The sequence below is a fragment of the Gossypium arboreum genome, chromosome 13 (assembly GCF_025698485.1).
Source record: "Gossypium arboreum isolate Shixiya-1 chromosome 13, ASM2569848v2, whole genome shotgun sequence".
NCBI classification, from domain to species: domain Eukaryota; kingdom Viridiplantae; phylum Streptophyta; class Magnoliopsida; order Malvales; family Malvaceae; genus Gossypium; species Gossypium arboreum.
Genome location: NC_069082.1, coordinates 4,646,233 through 4,671,558, shown reverse-complemented (window position 1 = coordinate 4,671,558; position 25,326 = coordinate 4,646,233). Strand labels below are relative to the sequence as shown.

General features: G+C 34.5%; 1 protein-coding gene across 1 annotated transcript; it reads right to left on the bottom strand.

Moving 5' to 3' along the window:
• Nucleotides 1-18,694: 18,694 nt before the first annotated feature.
• LOC108462806 (2-oxoglutarate-dependent dioxygenase 19-like) lies at nt 18,695-24,050 on the bottom strand. The gene is made up of 3 exons (XM_053024087.1): nt 23,763-24,050; nt 23,429-23,664; nt 18,695-18,731 (listed from the first exon to the last, which is right to left on the bottom strand). The coding sequence occupies exons 1-3, from the start codon at nt 24,048-24,050 to the stop codon at nt 18,695-18,697; spliced, it is 561 nt and encodes a 186-aa protein (XP_052880047.1).
• Between the last annotated feature and the right edge of the window lie 1,276 nt (nt 24,051-25,326).

Genomic DNA, 25,326 nt, shown 5'->3' with positions numbered 1-25,326 from the left:
TTTATTACCAAATCACTCTTTCACACATACCTTGCATGCATGTTATTTAAACATGTATATCACCAATCAATCATCACATATCTATGATTTTACTTAAGTATAATCTCCATTTCATCATTTTAAAGCACAACATGTTAGCTGATTTTTCCCTTTAACATCTAAGGCACATGCATGCTCATTTGTTTGGCTCAACTTCACCTATCTTCCATTTTTCATCAAAAGAACATGAAACAACAACCATTTCCTTCATTTTAATTCATGACTAAATGCTCACAACACAACTAAAAATCAAAATATGCTTCAAGAGTTAAGGTAGAATCAAGAAGAACTCATGAACCTCAAAATACAAGCAAGGTACCAAGAACTTACCTTCAATTTTCCTCCTCCTAATGACCGAATACTCAAGAGCTTTCTCCTCTCCTTTCTCTTCTCTAACTTTCAGCTATGATGAACAAAGATTGACAAAACTTTGTTCTTTTCACCCCTTTTTCTTTTAATAAAACTTCATATTTCATCCATTTAATTCTTTAATACAAAAGACATGAAATTCTTATCATGAAACATTTACCTAACCCATTATCATGAAACATTTACCTAACCCATTATCATGGAACATTTACCTAACCTATTATCATGGAACATTTACCTAACTTTATATCAATTTGCATCAATTTGTACCATAAATTATGGATATCAAGTGTACATTTTGTCTACAACAACATGATGGCTGGCCACTTCATGTAAAATGGGAGGTTTGTCATGCAAATCCTCCTATTTTGCACTCCTATTTATTTGGCCACTTCAATTTAATCTATAGCATTTTCAAACATTTTCACATAGGTCCTATTTCATAATTTCACCCCATTTTTCTTATGGAACAAAAATTAACTAAAATTGTCGGGTTCTATCTTAAGTTTGGGCTTTCTAGAGGCCCACTAACATAATTAAACCTATGCCAACATTCACAGGATTCCCGAAAATTGGGGCGTTACATACTTAGTATTTGAATTAATTTTGTACAAAAATATTTTTTTGACTGCTTTTAACCAACACCTAACTTTTTCTTCCCTATTTTTGTACTATGACGATTGTTAATAAAAATAATTATTACTATAATAGCTATATGAAGTAATATATATGAAGTAAAATTATATTGTATACTAAATATGGTACATATACTTTAATTCCTTGTGTTTTGACTTTTAGGATATAGTTCCATGTGTCTATATTAGTGAATTAATGTTGTATATGTTTCAGTTACTGCTTCCTGCTCCTCCTGCAACTATTGGTTCAACTGAAGCTGCCATTTAATCTTCGAATTAATATTTGGTACTGATATAGATAAAGTTTTCATATTTGCTTAAACTGAAATATATTTGGTGCTACTCTTATAATCTTACATGTGTCTGTATTAGTGAATTAATGTTGTATGTATTTCAGTTACTGATTCCTTCTCCTCCTGCAACTATTGGTTCAACTGAAGCTGCCATTTAATCTTCGAATTAATATTTGGTACTGATATAGATAAAGTTTTTATATTTGCTTAAACTGAAATATATTTGGTGCTACTCTTATAATCTTACATCTGTTCTAGGTACTATCGAGCACCTGAATTAATATTTGGTGCAACTAAATACACCACAGCCATTGACATTTGTTCTAGGTACGTATAGGTTTCGTTGCTAAATTTTTTTCCTTATTTCTATGCATTTTCACTTTAAATCACTTAACAAATATTACTTTTTTGACTCCAGCCTCTGTTTGCTGGTGAGAGTGGAGTAGACCAGGTACGTTTTATTTCAAAATTCTAATCAATAATAGTTTTATCATGATGATTTTGGAAAAATTAATATTTTGGGGTTGCGATTTTGTAAAGATTGAATTGCTGGTTCTGTTTGGAGCAGAACTATTTTGTTACCAAATTAATTTTAAATATTTGGTTCAACTTATTTATTATTTGATTCAGCTTAAGTATGAATAAGTATGAATTAATTTTATTACCGTAGCTTGCTTGTCCATTAAAATTACAACAATGTCGACCTTCTCTCCAACCTTATTTTAAATATTTTAAAGATTCAAAGTATATAAGTTGAAAACTGACGGGTTGCCTTATATCGAGTGCAAGATATAATGGATCCTCCTAGGTGTAACAACGCCACGTATGATGAATCTTAAAAATTCAAAAGACTTGAAAAAATTCTATCGAGCTCATTTACTATTGAATATTTATTTCCAATTTACTTATAAAAATTAAACTACGATTCTTTTTTATATTATTATATTCAAATTACTATTTTTTATATTAATAATGTTTGATTTTAATATTTAAATATTTTAAAGATTCAAAGTATATAGGCTGGAAACCCGACGAGTTGCCTTATATCGAGTGCAAGATATAATGGATCCTCCTTAGGTGTAACAACGCCACGTATGATGAATCTTAAAAATTCAAAAGACTTGAAAAAGTTCTATCGAGCTCATTTACTATTGAATATTTATTTCCAATTTACTTATAAAAATTAAACTACGATTCTTTTTATATTATTATATTCAAATTACTATTTTTTATATTAATAATGTTTGATTTTAATATTTAAATATTTTAAAGATTCAAAGTATATATGCTGGAAACCTGACGGGTTGCCTTATATCGAGTGCAAGATATAATGGATCCTCCCTAGGTGTAATAAATACCACGTATGATGAATCTTAAAAATTCAAAAGACTTGAAAAAGTTCTATCGAGCTCATTTACTATTGAATATTTATTTCCAATTTACTTATAAAAATTAAACTACGATTCTTTTTTATATTATTATATTCAAATTACTATTTTTTATATTAATAATGTTTGATTTTAATATTTAAATATTTTAAAGATTCAAGTATATAGGTTGGAAACCCGACGGGTTGCCTTATATCGAAATGCAAGATATAATGGATCCTCCTAGGTGTAACAACGCCACGTATGATGAATCTTAAAAATTCAAAAGATTTGAACATAGTTCTATTGAGCTCATTTACTATTGAATATTTATTTCAATTTACTTATAAAAATTAAACTACGATTCTTTTTTATATTATTATATTCAAATTACTATTTTTATATTAATAATGTTTGATTTTAATATTTATGATTATTTTTTATATTATTATATTCAAATTACTATTTTTTATATTAATAATGTTTGATTTTTTATTACGATTCTTTTTTATATTAATATGTACTTAAGAAAAGATGACTTGTAAAACATAAATTAAATTAAGTGTGGACTATTTTAACTGCACATGTGATTTGTCAAATAAAACGAACGACATGTATATCACTTAATTAAAATAATTTTTATAAATATTATTTAATCCCGCTACTTACCTGTAGATACTTGATACTTGATATGTATTATCCATGTGATTTTCCACATCGTGAAATAAAAATGTACATAATACATAAATATATTTGATATCATAATTTATATAACTTACAAAACGTTCATAACTTATATAACTTAGATAAATATATAACTTACATAACTTACATAACTTAAATATATTTTATATCATAATTTACATAACTTACATAACTTATATAACTTAGATAAATATATAATTTACATAAATATATATCATATCATAACTTACATAACTTACATAAATATATTTGATATCATAATTTATATAACTTACAAAACGTACATAACTTATATAACTTAGATAAATATATAACTTACATAACTTACATAATACTTAAATATATTTTATATCATAATTTACATAACTTACATAACTTATATAACTTAGATAAATATATAATTTACATAAATATATATCATATCATAACTTACATAACTTACATAATACTTAAATATATATCATATCATACATAACTAGTTTACTTAAATTTACTTAACTTACATAATACATAAATTTATAGTTGAAAATCTCGCAACTTGCCTGAATTAGTTTATACCAATTAGAGACCTGATATTTAGTATAATGGGAAGAAGTTCTCAATTGAGAACATTTAAGTAACTGTAATATGTTGTGAACTTTAGATTTCAAGAACTACAAAATGGATAGGAGTTGGATAAAATTGTCAAGGGTAAGCAATGCCTATCAAAATGGAGTACAAACTTTTCTAAATTTTGCATTTCAAAATGCAAGCCAAGAGAATATGATTCTTTGCCCGTAAGAAGTGTGGCAACATCTCTTGGCATACTCGTGAAGTTGTCTCTAACATCTAATTCTTGATGGCTTTATTCGGGGTATAAAATGGATTTTCCATGGAGAGTATACATCTAGTGGAACTTCTTCAACGATTAATCCGACTTATCCCGATCATCGATTACCATCGATATGTTAGACAAGATGACATGGAAGGTATGTTGCGGGATGCATTTAATATGCACAACATGGTAAGCAATTGTAGCACCCCAAACCCGCCCAGACGTTAAGGCGAATCGACATGCCACTTTGAAGTCAAAACCCGTGTTCCTTTTTAGTGTTTTAAAAAAAAAAGCGAATTTTGTCAAACTAACCAAGTGAATGGAAGTGGGCACCGTGTAGGTATCCATAACAGAGGAGGTGAGCCATAAAGGTCGCTAAGTACCAAGCTCTCGATTGGATCCAATCCTAGACATGTCCACATCCATTGCCACACTTGGTTATAACAAGTTGAAATTTCTTTAAGTGGTTATCTTTGGTAAATTGAATATTCGTGTCATCGTGTTATTTAAAAAAAATATCGTTTTGAAATCGTGCCCTAAGTCTAGCCCATTTGAATTATTTATTATCCATCAATTTAAAGTTGTTTAAAATAATATAATCTCAGAAAATCAAAGAAGAAAATAAAGTTAAAATGGCCTTATTACAACCCAAAACTTAAATAGTAATTAAAAATAACTTAAGAAAACCAGTCTCTTTTTCAAACCCAAAGTGTTCACAATGGCCACTCTGAATCCCTCCTACCAAAGTCACCCACATCAAGACTCACCGCAAGGTTAAAGAAGGGGTGAGTTTGGGGAAACTCAGTGTGTAAGGAAAACCCATTCAATGCCCAAGTCAACTCAAGCCCATTGGGCCTAAGCCCATTCAAGTAACAGTGGTACTAGGCCAGAGCCCTTTTCAGATTACAATAAACGGGCCTTAGCCCTTATTCAGATAATAAAGATGGCCCATAGGCCCATTTCAAAATACATGCAACATCAAGAAACATATGCAAGCCCATTTGGGAGACTACTCAACCCACCAACCAAGACACTCCACCTGTACCAGCCATACACTCCATGTGGGAATAGCTCAACCCACCCAAATTTAACACTCCACGATTCTGCAAACTTTGCCTTTCGCTTATCGATAAATTGAGGCAAAACCTCCAAGACGTGGACAAGCCACTTTCAGATTTCCTCCGTCAATATCCCATCCCATGCATCGATAATAACAACATGGCATGCAAGAAATAACAACAAATAAACATGCATTTAGGTCAATTTAACCTAGGGGTATTTCGTAATTTATCTACTAGGGGTAAAAGCGTAAATTTTCACTTTTAAAGGTATTTCAGAATTTATCTATTTTAGGGTTTTTCATGCATATTCTTACTTTTCACGTACTAACGTAATCACGCATCGAGGGTTCTTACGAATTGGGCCGTTGGCCCATCATTCCAATTTTTGGCCCATTAAGCCCAAAAATATCGAGGCACGTAAATCATGCACTTTGCGGTCCAAACATTGCAGCTTACCAAAAACATTAATCGATTTACCTCACGAGCATTCGCACACTCGCAAATCTACAAAATACCCGCTTTCGGATTTCGCTTTTCGACTTTTGCCGATCTAGACTAAGAAAAAGGGTGTTAGTTACACACCTGTTTGCGACGATATGTTGACGAGATCCACACACGAACCGCCTACAATTAGATTACTAACACGTTAATCTAACTATTCAAATACAAACTACATATTAACCCCTTACAATATTCGGCCAACCACACCTACAGATCATAGTGAGCTTATAAGAAATTAATAAGCAACTCATTAACAAATTTTTGTCAATGTTTACCACATAATCATAATTTCACTGCAAGCTATCTTCCTGAGCAACAGTCACTAAATCATTTATAACTGGAGCTACGAAACTCCAAATCATGTTCCATTAATTTTCCCTGAAAATAGACTCATATATCTTTTATCCATAAAATTTTCAGAATTTTTGGTATGGCCAATCAATACCAGAGTTTTCTTAAAGTTTCCCATGTTTCACTGTTTGACTAATCTGACCACTCTTCATTACGAATCAAATTTCTCATTGTACAGAATTCAAAATATGATCTCGTTTATTTCATTAGAAACTAGACTCAAAAAGCTTTAATTACATAATTTATTCAGCTTCTAATTCATATCCCACAATTTATGGTGATTTTCCAAAGTCACGTTACTGCTGCTGTCCCAAGCAGATTTATTACCAAATCACTCTTTCACACCTAACTTGCATGCTTGTTATTTAAACATGTATATCACCAATCAATCATCACATATCTATGATTTTACTTAAGTATAATCTCCATTTCATCATTTTAAAGCACAACATGTTAGCTGATTTTTCCCTTTAACATCTAAGGCACATGCATGCTCATTTGTTTGGCTCAACTTCACCTATCTTTCATTTTTCATCAAAAGAACATGAAACAACGACCATTTCCTTCATTTTAATTCATGACTAAATGCTCACAACACAACTAAAAATCAAAATATACTTCAAGAGTTAAGGTAGAATCAAGAAGAACTCATGAACCTCAAAATAGAAGCAAGGTACCAAGAACTTACCTTCAATTTTCCTCCTCCTAATGACCGAATACTCAAGAGCTTTCTCCTCTCCTTTCTCTTCTCTAACTTTCAGCTATGATGAACAAAGATGGACAAAACTTTGTTCTTTTCACTTCTTTTTATTTTAATAAAACTTCATATTTCATCCATTTAATTCTTTAATACAAAAGACATGAAATTCTTACCATGAAACATTTACCTAACTCATTATCATGAAACATTTACCTAACCCATTATCATGGAACATTTACCTAACCTATTATCATGAAGCATTTACCTAACCCATTATCATGGAACATTTACCTAACCTATTATCATGGAACATTTACCTAACCTATTATCAATTTGTATCAATTTGTACCATAAATTATGGATATCAAGTACTCATATTGTCTACAACAACATGATGGCTAGCCACTTCATGTAAAATGGGAGGTTTGTCATGCAAATCCTCCTATTTTGCACTCCTATTTATTTGGCCACTTCAATTTAGCCTATCGCATTTTCAAACATTTTCACATAGGTCCTATTTCATAATTTCACTCACAAATGACAAAATCAAGCATGAAATTTTGTCAACATTCACAGAATTCCCGAAAATTGGGGCGTTACAGCAATCGTTTCCACCTGACTTTATTGCATCCGATGATTGTAATATTGGTGGAAATGTTTTTGGCGAAACAGGAACAAGTGCACCTAATGAGGAGCCAAATGAAGAAGCGGCTAAGTTCTACAATTTACTTAATGAAATGAATGAAGAACTTTACGAGGGATCAAAATATTCGAAATTGTCCTTCTGCATTCGTCTATTTCACTTAAAATGTTTGGGAGGGTGGACCGAAACTCTTTTACAATGTCTAGAGTTTCTAAGAGAGATGTTTCCATTTGCAAAAATTCCCCAGTCTTGTCAAGATATGAAGAGACTAATAAAAGATTTGGGCCTTGGGTACGATAAAATTCATAGTTGCCCAAATGACTGCATGTTGTACTGGGGTGATCAGAAAAACCAACAATCTTGCCATGTTTGCGGTAAGTCTCGTTGGATGAATAGTAATACGTAAGATGTGAATACTGAATAAAGGTGGGGCACGCTTAAGAAAGAAGCCACCAAGGTCTTGCGATATTTTCCCCGATACCAAGACTTCAAAGGCTTTTCATGTCCTCAAAGACAGTAGAATCTATGACGTGGCATAATGATCAACGGACCGATGATGGATTATTAAGACATCCTCATGAATTCTTTAGCTTGGAAATCATTTGACAAGAATTTCCAAGCTTTGCAAGCGATCCTCGGAATGTGAGGCTTGGGCTAGCAAATGATGGCTTTAATCCATTTAAAATCATGAGTACTTCGACAAAGACTTGGCCTGTAGTGCTTGTTCCTTACAATTTGCCTCCATGGATTTGCATGAAGCAATCTTCATTTATTTTATCAATGATTATCCCTGGAGAGAAAGGTCCCGGAAATGATATTGACATCTATTTGCAGCCACTTATTGAAGAGTTAAAACAATTATGGTCGGGTGTTGAGACATATGATGTATCGAGAAAGGAGAACTTTAATTTACGTGCAGCTTTATTGTGGACAATTAATGATTTCCCGGCTTATGCTAATTTATCGGGTTGGAGTACCAAAGGACGTTATGCCTGTCCTTGTTGTGCTGAGCAAACTTGTTCGAAGTGGTTGTATAATGGAAAGAAGTTCTCTCACATGGGCCATCGTCGGTGGTTAGATGAAAATCATAAATTTAGATTTCAGAGGACTCTATTTGACGGTACTGAAGAGTACAGAGGAGCTCCTGAGCAGACCGTTGGATCTAAAATCTTGTTTATGTTAAAAGATATCAACTTTAGTTACGGGAAGATGAATCAACCACCTATCACGCAAACAAGGAGAAGATCGAGGGATGAATCTGAGGATGAATCTGACTAAGAAGATGATCCTAATGAGGCGGAGTTGTGGAAGAAAAGGAGTATTTTTTTGAGTTGCCTTATTGGGAGCACAACATTTTACGCCACAATCTTGATGTCATGCATATTGAGAAGAATGTCTGCGAGAACATAATTGGGACAATTTTAAATGTCGATGGAAAATCTAAAGACAATCTTCAAAGCCGACTTGATTTAGTTGACATGAGAATCCGGCGTGATCTTCATCCTCAAGTACTTCCGAATGGGAAATATCGGTTGCCGCCTTCTATTTTTTCAATGTCAAAGAAAGAGAAAAAAGTTTTCTGCATGATGTTGAAGGATATAAAGATCCCAGATGCGTGTGCGTCAAATATATCTCGATGTGTGAGTTTCAAAGATAGAAGATTATATTCATTGAAATCACATGATTACCACATATTGATGCAAGATTTACTCTCAATTGCTTTACGGTGCTGTATGTCAAAAAATGTAACGTCCTGTATAATTGAACTATCCAATATAATGAAAGCTATCTGTGGCAAAGTTTTGAATGTCGAAGAACTTGAGAAAATACAGGATCGAGTGGCTTTGACTTTATGCAATTTAGAGAAGATCTTTCCACCTTCTTTCTTCACTATTATGGTGCACTTGGTAATCCATCTCCCTCACGAAGCAATCCTTGGTGGACCAGTTTTTTATCGATGGATGTATCCTATAGAAAGGTGCTAATTTATTTCTCAAGTATTCATTCATTCACCTCTATACATTTAGTTACTGACTTTTGATAAATATTGTATATCGTGTTTAGGTTCCTAAGCAAATTGAAGTCATATTGTCGCAATAAGCGTTATCCGTAAGGATCAATTGTTTGAAGGCTACTTGGCGTAAGAGTGCATGACCTTCTGTTCTAGATATTTAGAAGATGTCAAAAACACGATTGAATAGACCAAGTAGAAATGTTTGGGCTCAATGATCATGACTTGGCGAAACTTATTTATTTCAAAGTTATGGAGAACCAATCGGCAAAGTTGAAATTGCAGAATTAGATGATATATCATGGATACAGGCACATCGATATGTACTTTTTCACCACGATTCAATTGAACCATTACGCAAGTAAGTTCTAAAATTTCCTCACATATTTGTCGTTTTGATTTGTTTATCTTCTAACCAAATACACTTGTTTTTAACATAGTGAGTACAAACAAATTTTGAGATCTCGTGCATGCTCTTGAAGATTGCAACATCGAGAGATTAATAAGTTATTCACAGAATCTTTTCATGAATGGTTAAGTCAAACGGTATGTAACTAAAGTTAATAAGTTACATATAATCCCGAAATTTAGTTAATTATTCAATTTACTTTCGATTCAATAGGTTTGGAGTGGAAAGGACGTCAATGACGAAGTTAAATGGCTTTCCCAAGGTCCGAACAGAATAATAAAAAGATATAGTGCTTTCCTCATCAATGGATACAGATTTCATACAAAGTATCGTGAGAGAATGAGGAGAACTCAAAATTGTGGAGTTGTTGTTAATTCTTCAATTACGAGTTATGCTAGTGCTAGGGACAGTAATCCGGTTGAGGGTAATGTGGAGTATTACGGACTTATTACCGACATTATTGAGTTGGATTACTATGGCAGATGGAAAGTTGTCTTATTTCGGTGTGATTGGGCTGATGTTAATACTGCTCGAGGAATTAAAGAAGATCAATTTGGTTTTACAATGTTGAATTTCTCTCGCTTGATTCACACTGGATAACAATTGATGGACGAGCCTTATGTATTTTCCTCTCAAGTGAAACAAGTTTTTTATTCGAAAGATCCAACTGATGAGGGTTGGTATGTTGTACTCCGGAACACCCCTAGAGACTTGTTTGAAATGGGTAAAGGAAGTAGAGATGACATCATCGAAAGATCAGAAACATTACCTTTTCCAGAACAAAACTTAGATGAAAATATCCCTAGTACTAATACACAACATCAATGGGTTCGACATGATGTGGATGAAGATATTTACGAATAATGATGTAGTAAGATTTTACAATTTTAAATTATATTTAATATTATAATTTTAATCTTTGTCATGTTATATAATTTAACTATTTTATATGTACTACTATTGTTGTAATTTGTTACTAAAACTTTAATTATTTTATGTGTTTTGCAGGAAAAATGCGTAGAAGAAGAGTACGAGATTTAAGTATTGTCTAGAATACTCCAAATTTGGAAGAAAGAAATAGTGAACAGCAGACAGTTGTTGGATCTTGAATGTGCCGGAGACACTTGATGAGCCTGAAGAATTTCAAAGTAATATTATGTTCATTTTACATGTGTTGACTTTTATTATTGAATTATTTGTCAATTTTAATATAATAATAGTATATCATTTTTCAATGAAAGTGGTGGGACGCTTGAGAGTTCGAGGACGACGCTACTTAGAGATTTATACGACTTAGATCCTGTCGAGCGTGTTAAAGTAAGTAGAAAGACTCATGGTCACTGTTGGATCTGAAGCTCGACTTTTGTAGGCTATTTGGGCATTTTAGCACGAAATGCAAATATGTTGCCCATCAACTACTTAATCATGGCATCACATGCCTGATAGCAACAAAAACCAGGCTCTCGCTAATATTAAGGTAACAAAATGTGAATGCAATTTATAATACTTTGGTTTAAGTTTCATTTATATTTACATTCTAAACTTATGTTTTTTTAGGAGAGATTTGCTTTAGAAGTCTCCGATGATTATATCAAGAAGGCATTAGGTAAAAGATGGAGAGACAATAAAAGCACTTTAAAGAAACAATATTTTAAGAAAGACATAAGCCTCGAGGAAAAACTGAGAAATGTTCCGCCAGGAATGCTGAGGTATCAATGGGAAGATGCGGTTAGATTTTGGAATTCAAAGAAAGGAGAGGTATTGCATATTTCCAAACTCTTATATATAGTGTTTACTATATACGTAATAATAATTTTATTATGTAGGACTGTGAGCGAGTTGGAACAAGCGTGAGCAAAAACAAAATTCACGCATGCAGCAGGTTGAGAAGTTTTGCTTCAGAATGAGGCCGAGGTATTATGAATTTATTAATTCTTTCAAATATTAATAACTTTCTATTATTAAATAATATTCTTACTACTATATTTTAGGAAGTCAAATCCGGACAAAAAGTTGGACGCCTTCAGCTTTTTGAGATTACGCATAGGAAGAAAGATGGATCTCCTATGACATCCGAAGCTGGAGAAATTATGGTATATTCATTTAATAATATTTGATTTATTCTAAATATTTATAATCTTTAATTATAATTGTTTAATTCAATTCATCATTAGTAGTTTTAAAAAATGTTAAGTTATGTTGCATTTCTTTTTATTATATATTTCGTTTCTAATTCTTTAATTGATTTTTTAGGAGAAACTAAAGGAGAAGAAGGCGGAATATGAAGCGATTGCTTCGAGTGATAGTTCTGTTAATCTTGAGAACATTGATAACAGAATTATCACTGAAGTTTTGGGTCCCGAAAGGTACGGTCGGGTTCGATTTCAAGGATCCGGTGTTACCCAGGCCCAATATTTTGATCCGGCTCCCAAAGAATACATGCCTTCCTAAGTCAAGCTCAAGTCAAGTTCGAGGTTAAGAGACCAGATAGCTCGGATGCAAGCGAACACGGTTGAGCAAATTGCCGAGGTTCAACGAAAATATGAAGAACTCTAGCAACAACTTAGAGCGGAGGCGTGAGAGGAGGCAGTGCGCAGCGAGAGAGGCGAGGCACGAGCGATGGTAGCGAACGAGCAAAAAGTACGATGACCTCCACTCTGACTTCAAAGAGATGATGCATATGTTTCAACAATCGCAAAAGCATGCCTTAGACATTAGTTTTCTTATTGTAAGAATGTTTTTAAGTTTTGTCACGTTTAACATTATTGTAAAAATATTTTAAATTATACTTTATTTATTAATTATATCATATATCTTTAGTTAAATTTGAAGTATCATTTAGAATTAATGTTTTTGGTTGTATTTTTATGTTAAATTTGTTGTTTTTGGTGCATTTTATATTATATTTGTTGTATTTGGTTGGATTTTAATGCGGGAAGGGTGGATATTGGTGAAAAAATATTACAATTTGCCAAAATTAGCGGCGTTTAAAAAAAGCGCTAAAAGCCTTGACCTTTAGCGGCGCTTTTCCCTCAAACGCCGCTAAAAGCCTTGACCTTTAGCGGCGCTTTTCCCACAAACGCCGCTAAAAGCCTTGGCCTCTAGCAGCGCTTTTCCCACAAACGCCGCTAAAAGCCTTGGCCTCTAGCGGCGCTTTTCCCACAAACGCCGCTAAAAGCCTTGACCTCTAGCGGCGCTTTCCCCACAAACCCCGCTAAAAGCCTTGACCTGTAGCGGCGCTTTCCCCACAAACGCCGCTAAAAGCCTTGACCTTTAGTGGTGCTTTCCCCACAAACACCGCTAAAAGCCTTGACCTTTAGCGGCGTTTTTTCCCAATAAACGCCACAAATTTTTGTGGCGTTACATATAGCAGCGTTTTTTGCGGCGTTTTAGAAAGCGCCGCTAAAGGCTGAAAAAAGCGCCGCTAAAAGTCTATTTTCCTGTAGTGTTACATAACTGAGGAAACAAGGTAGGACCTCATTAAACTACTGTAAGAGTTCAAAGATATCTTCGTATGGTCATATCAAGACATGCCTAGGTTAAGTGCTAATATTGCGGTGCATCGCGTCCCTATAAAAGAAAAGTGCTAGCCAGTTCAACAGAAGCTCTGAAGGATGAGACCCGATGTTGCAGTAAAAATAATGGAAGAAGTCAAGAAACAATTTGATGCTAGTTTCTTATAAGTGGTTAATTGCTCAGAATGGGTAGCCAACGTTGTCCCCGTCCCTAAGAAATATGGAAAAGTACGGATGTGTGTAGATTACAGGGACTTAAATAAGGCCAGCCCAAAGGACAACTTCCCACTACTTGACATAGACACTTTGGTGGATAACACAACAGGTTACTCATTGTTCTCCTTCATAGATGGTTTCTCTGGATACAATCAGATAAAGATGCATCCTGAAGACATGGAAAAGAATACATTGATAACCCTGTGGGGAACATTTTACTATAAGGTGATACCGTTCGGGTTAAAAAATGTGAGAGAAACGTATCAAAGAGCTATGGTAACTTGTTTCACGACATGATGCACAAGGAAATCAAGGTTTACATCGATGATATGATCATAAAATCCTGAACAGAAAAGGAGCATGTATAGGTTTTGAGGAAATTATTCTTGAGGCTAAGAAAGTTTCAGCTAAACCTCAATCCAACAAAATGTACTTTAGGGGCTAGTTTAAGAAAGTTGCTTGGTTTCGTAGTCAGCAAAAAGAGAATTGAGGTCGACCCCAAAAAAGTCAAAGTTATACAAAAATATCCTTCACCACTCACTCAGAAGGAAGTTCGAGGTTTCCTGGGAAGACTAAATTACATTGCCCGGTTTATTTCACAACTAACTGAAAAATGTGACCTCATATTTCGTCTTCTCAAGAAATGCAACCCAGGTGCGTGGGATGATGAGTGCTAGAAAACCTTTGACAAGGTTAAGCAATATTTGTCCAATCCTCTAGTACTAACGCCACCTAGTCCTGGTAGGCCACTGATACTGTATTTGACAGTATTTAACAATTCAATGGGATGTGTGCTCAGCCAATATGATGAGACGGGAAAGAAAGAAAATGCGATATATTACCTCAATAAGATATTCACTAAGTGTGAAATGAGATACTCGCCAATTGAGAAATTATGTTGCGCCTTGGTTTGGAAAACTCGGAGATTGAAGCAGTACATGTTGTACCATACGACTTGGTTAATCTCAAAACTGGACCCTCTAAAGTACATGATGGAGTCAACTGCTTTAAGTGGAAGGATGGCCCGATGGCAATATTTTCCTTTCTGAATTTGACATAGTTTATGTGAACCAGAAGGCTGTGAAAGAGAGTGCAATATCATATTTTCTAGCCAGTAGAGCTCTAAAAGATTATGAGTCTTTGAACTTTGATTTCCCTGACAAAGATCTAATGTATGTGGCAACTAAGGAAGAGGGCATTCCAGAGGATCGTCCTTGTAAATTGAACTTTGACGGAGTGTCAAACGATGTCGGCAAAAGAATTAGGGCAATCCTGATATCCCCAAATGGAGATCATTGTCGATTCACTTGCAATTTGGATTTTGATTGCACAAACAATATGGCAGAGTACGAAGCATGTATCATGGGAATCCATGTAGCCATAGAGCACAAAATCAAGGTCCTAAAGGTATATGGGGATTTTGCACTGGTGATCTATCAGTTCAAAGGTGAATGGGAAACAAGAGACCTAAAGGTGATCAACTATCGAAAGCTAGTTCTGGAATTAATTGAGGTGTTTGATGATATCACTTTCTGTTACCTCCCGTGAGATGAAAACTAGATGGCTGACGCCTTGGCTACATAGCTTCTATGATCAGAGTAAATAAATGAGAGGATATAAAGCCGATCCAGATGAGTATTTGTGAGGCCCTAGCTCATTGCTGCAATATCGACGAACAAGAGGAGAGAGATGATTATCCTTGGTATCATGATATTTTACGATATGTGAAGAACCGTGAATACCTTGATCAGGCAATTGAAAATGATAAGAGAACGTTGAAGAGGCTGGCCAGTGACTACGTCTTAGATAAAGAGATCCTGTATAAAAAGAGGAAGGACTAGGTGCTGCTAAGATGTGTTGACACTGTTGAAGCTAAGTAAATCTTGGAAGAAGTCCATGAAGGTATCTGCGAGACACATGGCAATGGGTTCACAATGGCCAGGCAAATCATGAGATTCGGGTATTACTGGTCTACGATGGACGGAGATTGTATCAGTTACGCCAACAAATGCCACAAGTGACAAATTTATGGAGACAAGATCCATTGCCTCCTTCACCTCTTCATGTTATGACTTCTCCATGGCCTTTCTCAATGTGGGGCATGGACGTCATTGGGCCGATTACGCCGAAGGCTTCTAACGGACATCGATTCATGTTTATGGTTATCGATTACTTCACCAAGTGGGTAGAGGATGCTTCATACGCCAATGTCACAAAGTCGGCGATCAGCAGGTTCTTGAAGAGGGAGATCATATGTCGATATGGCATGCTAGAAAGGATCATATTTTACAACGCGTTAAATTTGAATAACAGCATAATAGTGGAGGTCTACAGTCAGTTCAAAATTAAGCACCACAACTCGTCACCATATCACCCGAAAATGAATGGTGTAGTTGAGGCGGCCAATAAAAATATCAAAAAGATCGTGGGGAAAATGACTGAGACTTACAATGATTGGCATGAAAAGTTACCATTTGCTCTCTATGCCTATCGAACATTTGTCAGAACTTCTACTGGGGCAACACCTTACTCATTGGTTTATAGGGTAGAGGCAATTTTTCTCATTGAAGTCGAAATTCCTTCTCCCCAGGTTTTATCAGAGTTGAAGCTGGACGAAGCAGATTGGATCTAATCCCAGTATGATTAGCTGAACTTGATTGAAGAAAATAGGCTAAAGGCTATCCGTCATGGTCAAATTTACTAGAAGCGAATGATGCGAGTTACAACAAAAAGGTTTGCCCTAGAGTTTCCATGAGGGGGACTTGGTACTAAAAAAGATCCTCCCTATGCAAAAAGATTTCAGAGGGAAATGGATGCCAAACTGGGAAGGACTTTATGTGGTAAAGAAGGCTTTTTCTAGAGGAGCATTGATATTAAATGAGATGGATGGTAAGAGCCTACCTAACCCAGTAAATTCAGATTCAGTTAAAAGGTACTTCACTTAAAAGGAGAGGCTAGGGTGAAAACCCGCAAAGGGCCTTTTTTTTAAAAAAAAAGAGAGAGGCCGAGGTGAAAACTCACAAAAGGCCCTTTGAGACTAAATGGGGTTTTAAATCAAAAACCCAAAAAGGGCAATTCAAATTTTGGTAGAAGATGAGGCACATGGTAGTCTTGCCATGCTCGAATTAATAAAAAGGAAGTATGCTACGTCTTGGGGCATCGACAAAGTACTCTAGATCTCCTAAACACATGATAAGCTCAAAATGGACCTCGAAGAGTTCGTACGGAGAAGCTTAAGCTGCGATATCTGGGGCACTGATTCTTTCTTTTTCCTTTACTTATTTTGTATTCCGGCAATGTTTGCTTTCTTTGATTAATCCATTCTTTTAAGATTTTGTTCCTAATAAATTTCAGTTTTATCCATCTTTATAATCTTTTTTAAGCATTTCGTATTGAAATATTGATTAATCACTTTCACAAAAGGAGTTAGAAGTTTCTAAAGAGTACAAGAACCTAAAATAGGACTATTGTTTAAAACTTACCAAGCTTAAGGGTTAAAACTATTTAAATCCAAACTGAGATTATCTCTTTAGATTTTCAATCAAAGATATCGGTTGAAAAAGAAGACAAGATATTGTGTCAATAACGAAAATGAGCAATGTCAACCCAAGCATAAAAAGGGATCAGTCTCGAGAAAAAAAAAAGTGATATTCCTCATTCATGCAAATATCAGGTGTACACATTTGGTCATCACACCCGGGGAATGGTGTAAAAGATTCAAATCCTATACTCCCAAATTGCAATGGAGGGTCTGAAGATGTTACAAACCTTAGGTCCCAGAGTACAGTGAAATGGACCCTGGAGTTACAGTGGGGTGAACCAGTTGAGCAAAAAAGATTGCTTCTGTGGGTTTTCTGTCGAAAAATACCAGCCTAGCAAGAAGGCAGCTTAACATGTCAGTGATAAAACTCTGATGAATAATGAGCAATGACACCTTAAGCATTTAAAAAGGAATCATTCTCATAACATTTCTGCATTTATATCATTCATAACACATTTTTTTAGGGGCATCTGATTCATTCTGATCACAGCATCCTAATCATTTGGCATAAACATAGGCATATGAAACTGAGTCTACTGAACATGTCCCCCAGAGGACGGTGTGGCGACATTGGTGAATTCACAGATCTTATCTCCCTAAATAGTAGTGGAGCAGATCAAAGATGGTGAATCTTATCTTCCCGTGGTAGTAGGGAAGCAGATTTAGGCCACTAGCCTTATCTCCTTAAGCAGTAGTGGAGAAGGCTGAAGATTGCAGATCTTATCTCCCTAAGCAGTAGTGGGGTAGATCAAAGACGATGAATCTTATCTTCCCGAGGTAGCAAGGAAGCAGATTTAAGCCACTAGCCTTATCTCTTTGAGTTGCAGTGGAGCAGGTTGAATATACAAGTCTTATCTCCCTAAAATTACAGTGAAGCAGGCTGAAGATAGCAAATCTTACTTCCCTGAAGTTGCAGTGGAACAGATTGAAGCTAAATTACAGATCTCATCTCTCTAAAGTTACAGTAGGGTAGATTAAAACAAACCTTATCTCCTTGATGTTGCAGTGGAGCAGGTTAAAGTCTCTAGTCTTATCTCCTTGAAGTTGCAGTGGAGCAGACTAAAGCCACAATCCTTATCTCCCTGAAGTTGCAGTGGAGCAGGTTGAAATTACCAATTTTTATCTCCATGAGGTTTTAGTAGAGTAGATCGAAGCTACAAATCTCTTCCCCCCAAAATTACATTGGAGCGTATCGAAGCACCAAATCCCTATACCCCTGAAGATGTAGTAGGCTAGAGCGAGGCTACCTAAAGAAAAGAGGCCAAGAGAAGTCAAGACTCGGCAGGTCCAGGAAAATTTGGCCCTTTTAAAGTCTTTGCTCCATTCTCATTACACGATAACGAGCAAAGAAGGGCAGTTATAATGGGCCAAAATTGTCCAGCCCAAACCACTATAAAAAAAAAACACTACCCAAGCAAACCCTAACAGCCCAAAGCCCAGCAAAGGAAAAAAAAAAGCTGCTGCAACCAAGTCAGCCTCCAAGTGCTACACGTTGCGCACCACTCCTCCACAATGTGCGCCGCTCTACCACGCCACATCAGTGGCATGTTCGCTCACGTACCTGCAAATATGTAAAAATAAGTTGTAAAGATCAACTATAAAAGCCAATAGACGGATTTTATAAGGGGATACAAAAAAAATCAATACAAGAAGAGATTCAAACATATTTTACTCAAAAAAAATAGCAGCAATCACCTGAAGAATAGAAAACTAACAATTGAGCAAAGGTCTTTGAGTTTTTTTTCCCCTTATCTTTTCTTTTTTCATTTTCGAAACTTTTTATTACTTTTGTTTTTTATTTTATAAAATTATTTACATATATTACGTATTAAAAATACAAAAAAAAGGAGAAAGGGGAAACGACGATGGCGGCCGGCGACGAACAACGGTGGTTAGCGCTGGGGCCTGGTCGGACTCTAGGCCTGCAGAAAAAGAGGAGAGGGGTTTTTATATTTTTGAAGGAGGAAAGGAAAATGAAATTTTGAAAAAAAATTTGGTATTTATAGGCCCCCCAATACGGCGCCGTTTTGGGCCGAAGCGTAGGCGCAAAAGCGACGCCGTTTTAGCCTAGCCCATGTGCGCGACCCGACCCGACCCGACCTGAGGATCCTTGTGTTTTCTATGGAGGGCTAATTGCACATTTAGCCCCTCCGCTTTTTTATGATTTTACAATTAAAGTTATTTTTATTTCTAAATTTGCCCCACGGTTCTGCTGCAGTTTCAATTTGGTCCCCCTAGTAACGGCGCGTTTTGGGAGAAGGGATATTTTTTTTTTTGGTCCCTCCCTGTTTTACACATGTTTTAATTTGGTCATTCCCCTCTCTTTTATTTCTGGTTTGACCTCAAAACTTCTATTTTCAACTCAATTTAGTTCCTTTTCGCTATTTTAGTCATTTTATTATTAAATTAATTAATTTGAGTTTTATATTTATTATTATTGTTATATTTATTATTTTTTTAGTATTTTTATTTCGTTATTGTTGTTACTATTATTTTTATTAGTATTGTTATTATTATTATTATTACCACTATTATTATTATTTTATCACTACCGTTATTATTATTATAGAATTATTAGTATTATTATTACTATTATTTTTATTATCATTATTTTTTAAAACCATTTCACTCAATATTTTGTTAATTCATATATTTATTTGTTCACTTTCAATTTAAATTAAATTCTCGCTGAAATTTCCTTTGTTATTTCAATTATTATTTTATTTATTTCAATTTTATTTTACTTTTGTCCTCATTATTATTATCTTATTATATATTATCCTATTATGTACCTATTCATTTATTTATTTATGTCTTTATATACCGCAAGTTATGTTCTTTGTTATTATTATTGTATTCATTTATTTATTTATGTCTTTATATACCGCAAGTTATGTTATTCGTTATTATTATTGTATTTGCATTATTATTATTATTCGCCAAGTATGATCATTTTCCGCTTTAACGATTTCTATTTTAAATGTTACATTGATTTTATCTTTTTTATTTTTTACCCAAGCTCATAAAAAAGGATTTTTCAAATAAAGGCAATATTCTGTGTTTAGAAATTCGAGAAATCGTGACCTAACATGCTCGGTTTTAGTTTTTCGTTTGACCAAATAACTAAATATCCTTTTAATTGCATGCTTTGGAAATCATGAGATGGTCTCAGTTTTTGAGGGCTTAAAATGTCGTATCCTAACGTACTGGATATAGTATTTTATTCCTTCGGGACGAGTGAGTCTTAAAGTCCAACTCGAGTTATTCAAACATTCTTTAAAAAGGATTGTATTTTAAAACTTTTCAAATTTTCGACATTAGGACATTAGTTAATCAATCTGGTACCAATCTTGGATGTGACGAGGGTGCTAATCCTTCCTCGTACGTAACCGATTCCTAAACCCGTTTTTAATATCATGGGCCAAGATTAATATTTTAATAGAACAAAATGTTTTATAAGGTGATTCGATCACAACTAAACAAAAAGGATTGGTAGCGACCCCATTTTCGTTTTTAAATTCGATCCCCGTTTTTCAAGATAAAAAAGGTTTCGACAATGTATATATTACTTATATTTTCCTATTTGGTTCAATTCTGTTAAATACGGATTAGTCTGAGTTCTATTTTTAATATAATTTTTAAATAAAAATTTAAAAACTTATGAATGGAATCCATCCGTACTTACGAAATTTAATTATATTATCTTTAATATTATATTTTTTCTCGTCAGATTGTATGTATATATTAATTAAAATTATATTAAATTATTTCATATTTTTGTACACTTCTTTTGTAAAATATTATAAAAAAATTACATAATAGTTCAATGAAATTAATATAGGATAGTTGTATGCCAGATATTACAGTTTATAATTATAAAAGATTTGTTGTTTTAATTTGAATGGAAGGATCTTTTAATACGAATTTAACTAGCGTGTGCTCCCATTTTATAACGCACTGAAAAATATATTTTTGCTTCTATGAATATCTAATACGAATGTGTATCAGATTTAGTAGTTAAGTATTCTGGATGTGTGTGAGGTCTTAGTTTCAAGTCCCACCTTTGTTAATTTTGTTATTTTTGGATCAAGCCTTATCCTTGATTAGTGGGCTTATATTAAATTGCTTGTAAATCCATATTAGAATGAGCTTGTTGGTTTGAGTGGTAGGGGAGTAAATGTATTGGTTTTCTTGTGTTTGAGTCCCTTTGTTAGCAGGGGTATTATTTTTGCTTGGTCCTGTGTTAGAATTCCAGATGTATTACAATTCTAAGTGGTGGTTAGAATTCCAGATGTATTACAATTCTAAGTGGTGGGTGGTTAGGATTGTGGATGTAGTGGGGTTTGGGTAAACTTGTTTCCCAAAAAATATCTCTCTTGAAAAATCTAATGTCCCTTTTTCCTTCCACTTCTGTTTTTTCCCCTTTTCTATTCTGCAAAATTTTCCTCTTTTCCTTCCTCGTTTTAACAAAATTATGCCTCCTTGTTGCGGTTTTGTAAATTTAACAAAATTTAAATACTATGTTTTGCCGAGTAGGGATTTTCATTTAATTTTTTTGGTGTTGTTGAATTCTCGTTGATGTTGAACCTGTGTTTGGCAGCAGTGAATTGAGAAGTTTGTGACTCACCTCTTGCGGAATCGTAGTCCAAAAATCATTCGAGGTGTTGGGGTAAGTGATGAACTCTTGTTTTGAATTGTTGTTGACTTCATGGTTACAGTTTTAATCGTGTGTTAAGTCTAATTTTAAGCGTTGGTATCTCAATCTTTAGGTTCTGGAGGGTTCGTGTTTGTTGTAGCATCAAATTGATACCAGGTGTATACCCGGAATACTAAAAATCAAGCTTCGATGAAAGTCGAAAAACTTTACTATTGACGCCACATAGGCGTGTGGTGCCCGTGTGGATGGCCGTGTGTGAGACACGACCATGTGAATGATGAAGGCTAGGCCATTCGCAGGATACAACCGTGTGGGCCACATGGGATAGGCCAAGTGGGGCGTGTGGGCCCACAGGAATGTCACACGAGCGTGTAGATTTTGGGCTAGGCCGTGTGGGCCACACGGGCAAAGGTCAATCTAGGCATGTAGGCCACACGGACATGTGGGCCCATAATTCTTAAAAATTCCCTAGGGTCGCTTGGGTCGCTCCGATCGACTGTGGGCCTACTGTAAGGTCAGTAAAGGTCAATTAAACCCTGATTTGCATGTTATGATATTTTGTTAGACTGATCGGAGTAGGATACTAAATGTATGCCTGACTATACTGATGTATGTATATTTTTTATTTGTATAAAGCATGATAAGCATGTTTAAGTTGTTATATCTATATCTGAATATATGTATCTGTTATTGGCTGGGATTTGTATATGAGGAGGAAGTATTCTATTCAGCATTAATCGAATTTATTTTGGCAGCTTGGCTGCATATTATCTATTATGTGTCTTAATGGCACAATGTGGTGTGTAGGGATGGATGAGTGTTTTTAACCCCACATGATGTGATGGGATAGACGGAGTTGGTGTGTAGAGGATGGGGGTAGGATTCTGCGTATTTGAATCTGAATTTATATTTGTATCTGACTATGCATATTATTCTATATGTTTGTATGCTTAATTCTATTGGGTTACACATTGAGTTTTCGTAAACTCACATCTGGGTCTGTTTGTCATGTAATCCACAAACTTAGGCGGATCGGTGCGGCAGATGCTCTACGGTGACCACTTGACCGTAAATTGATTAAACTTAGTAATTTATGGTTTTATTTATGTTTTGGTATTTATTTTGAGAGTTTGTAATATTTGGGACTCTTTGTACTTTTTGGTTTTAAACTGTTGATTTTGAGTTATTTGATAGTTTGATTGCTTCAGTAAAATATTTTACAAAAATGACGGTTTTACGCAAATAAAGGTTTTTCTAAAAAGGCAAACTAAATTTCTGAAATAGAATGGTTTTTGAAAGCTTCTGCTGTAAAAACCCGTTTAAAGGCAGATTAATTAATTGAATAACGTTTTGACCTAGGATACAAGCAAGTAAGAGTTGGAAACGTAAATGGTTTTATTATATTGAGTTTGCTTTCAAACTCATCCTTTATGACACCTCCTGATTTGGCCATAACGTCTAGGCCGGGTCTGAAGTGTTATACATTTTCACTCTTAATACTGTATTAGAAAAAATATGGATATGTTATCTTTAATATTTCATTAAACAATGCTATGTAATTTGTTTTCTGAAACCGATATAATGGTATAAAAAGAAAAAACCTGAAGGAAGGAGGATTGATGGGTAAGTGAAATGAAGGATGCTGAAAAATCTTAAGATAATCTCTCCAATACAAAATTTTCTCCAATGATGGGTTGAAATTGGTCTCATATCTTATAGGATCCAATACATGTTTCCCTTCACATTCTCCATTTTTTTCCTCTGTTAGCTCGAAAAATTCCCTACAAACCTCTATCATTGCCTTCATCATCCTCTCCGGCACCCCATTATTGGTCACCTGATAATGTTCACTTTATCAAAAATCTAAAATTCTTTGAAAACCATAACTATATATATATATATATATATATATATATTTGTATATATGTATTGTACCATGAAGAAGCCCCAGTCCCGGTAGGCTTTTCCAAGTTCTCGGATAATTTTAGACCATTCATCGAGATTACTAGAGGTGAGAAGGGAGAAATCGATGGTGGGGATTGGTTCTTTCGTGTTTGAAACTGGTTCGTGGTTGGGTTGTTTCGGGAAGGTGTAAATGGAAGGGATGGAAGAAAGTTCGGGCGATTCGGATAGTGCTTTAACGGATGCTAGCTTCCGTGGTAGTGGTGGGTGAGTAAAAGATGGTTGTGACAGTAGAGAACTAGTCGGAGTAGTGGTGGCCATAGGGAGATTGAGACACAATTCTTGACTGCAAAAACTGAGAAAGGATGCCTATGTATGTTTACATTTCAAGTGTTGTTTAATACTAATAATTCAATTTGATTTTTGGGTGATGCCAAAACAACAAATTTGTCTATTAATAGCCAACTTACCGAAACAAAATGTCAAAAATAATTTAAAAAGGTAATCAAATTTAAACGGACTTTATGTTTTAGAATTTACGTGATTCCCTTAGCAAGGTGTATCTAAGGAAACGATAGCTAGAAGATTTTTCATTTACTGCTTTAAAATTTTTAAATTATGATACTTTTAAAAATGTTAAAAATTTAATTTATTTTTTAGAAATTATAAAAATATAGGATATTCAAACGGTGAAATAGTATTTTTACTATCAAAAAAATTATAATTTAATTTCTGCATCGCCTAAAAGATTTCCTAAATTCCCCTCTATCACTCAATGTTCAGGATATATTCACTTATGAGTCTTCCAAAAATTAAATGGTAAACTTTTATTTGGGCAGTGACTTTTCATCAAGTAAAATATGTTTATCAAATCAGACTGTTAGCGTCGTATGCTTGAAAGGGTTTGAACCACTGCCTCATAAGAGGCACTCTTGCTCTATCAACTTGGAAACAATTCCAACTAATTGACTGGTCTGTTGGAGAGGAGGGGGCAAGGAGCAGAGACACAGTTCTTGTAACGCCCCCACGCCCGAAACCGTCGCTGGAGTCGAGCTTGAGGGGTTACCGAACATAATTTATCAAATTAAGAACTTCAAATCATTTGTTTCTACATTCACAGCTTTCTAACTACCCGCGTCACAGTTACAAGAAAAATCATATCTCGAGTTACAAAACTAAAAATCAAGAACCGTAAATTTTTCATAAATCTAGACTCATATATATATTTACTAATTTTTTTCTAGAATTTTTGGTTGGGCCAATTAGTACAGTTTATTAGTTAAAGTCTCCCCTATTTTAGGGTTTGACTGCTCTGACATCTGTGTATTACGAATCAGATATCTCTCTATAAAGAATTTCAATGACTACGAGGTTTGTTTTTCTTAAAACTAGACTCAATAAGGAATCTGTAAATATAAAGAAAAACTTCTAATTATTTTTTTAAAATTTATTATGAATTTTTAAATTCAGAACAGGGAATCCAAAAATCACTCTGGCCCTATTTCACAAAAGTTTAAATATCTCATAAAATATAATTTATATGCCTGTTTTGTTCAATCCACATGAAAATAGACTCATTAAGCTTCAATTTTATAAC

Excerpts from the sequence above, each read along its gene's own strand:
- LOC108462806 (XM_053024087.1), bottom strand. The coding sequence starts at position 24,050 with ATGGCCACCACTACTCCGACTAGTTCTCTACTGTCACAACCATCTTTT. Across the intron at positions 23,665-23,762 it reads GGGACTGGGGCTTCTTCATG|GTGACCAATAATGGGGTGCC; the intron begins GTACAATACATA and ends GAACATTATCAG. Across the intron at positions 18,732-23,428 it reads ATCAATCCTCCTTCCTTCAG|GTACGTGAGCGAACATGCCA; the intron begins GTTTTTTCTTTT and ends ACATATTTGCAG.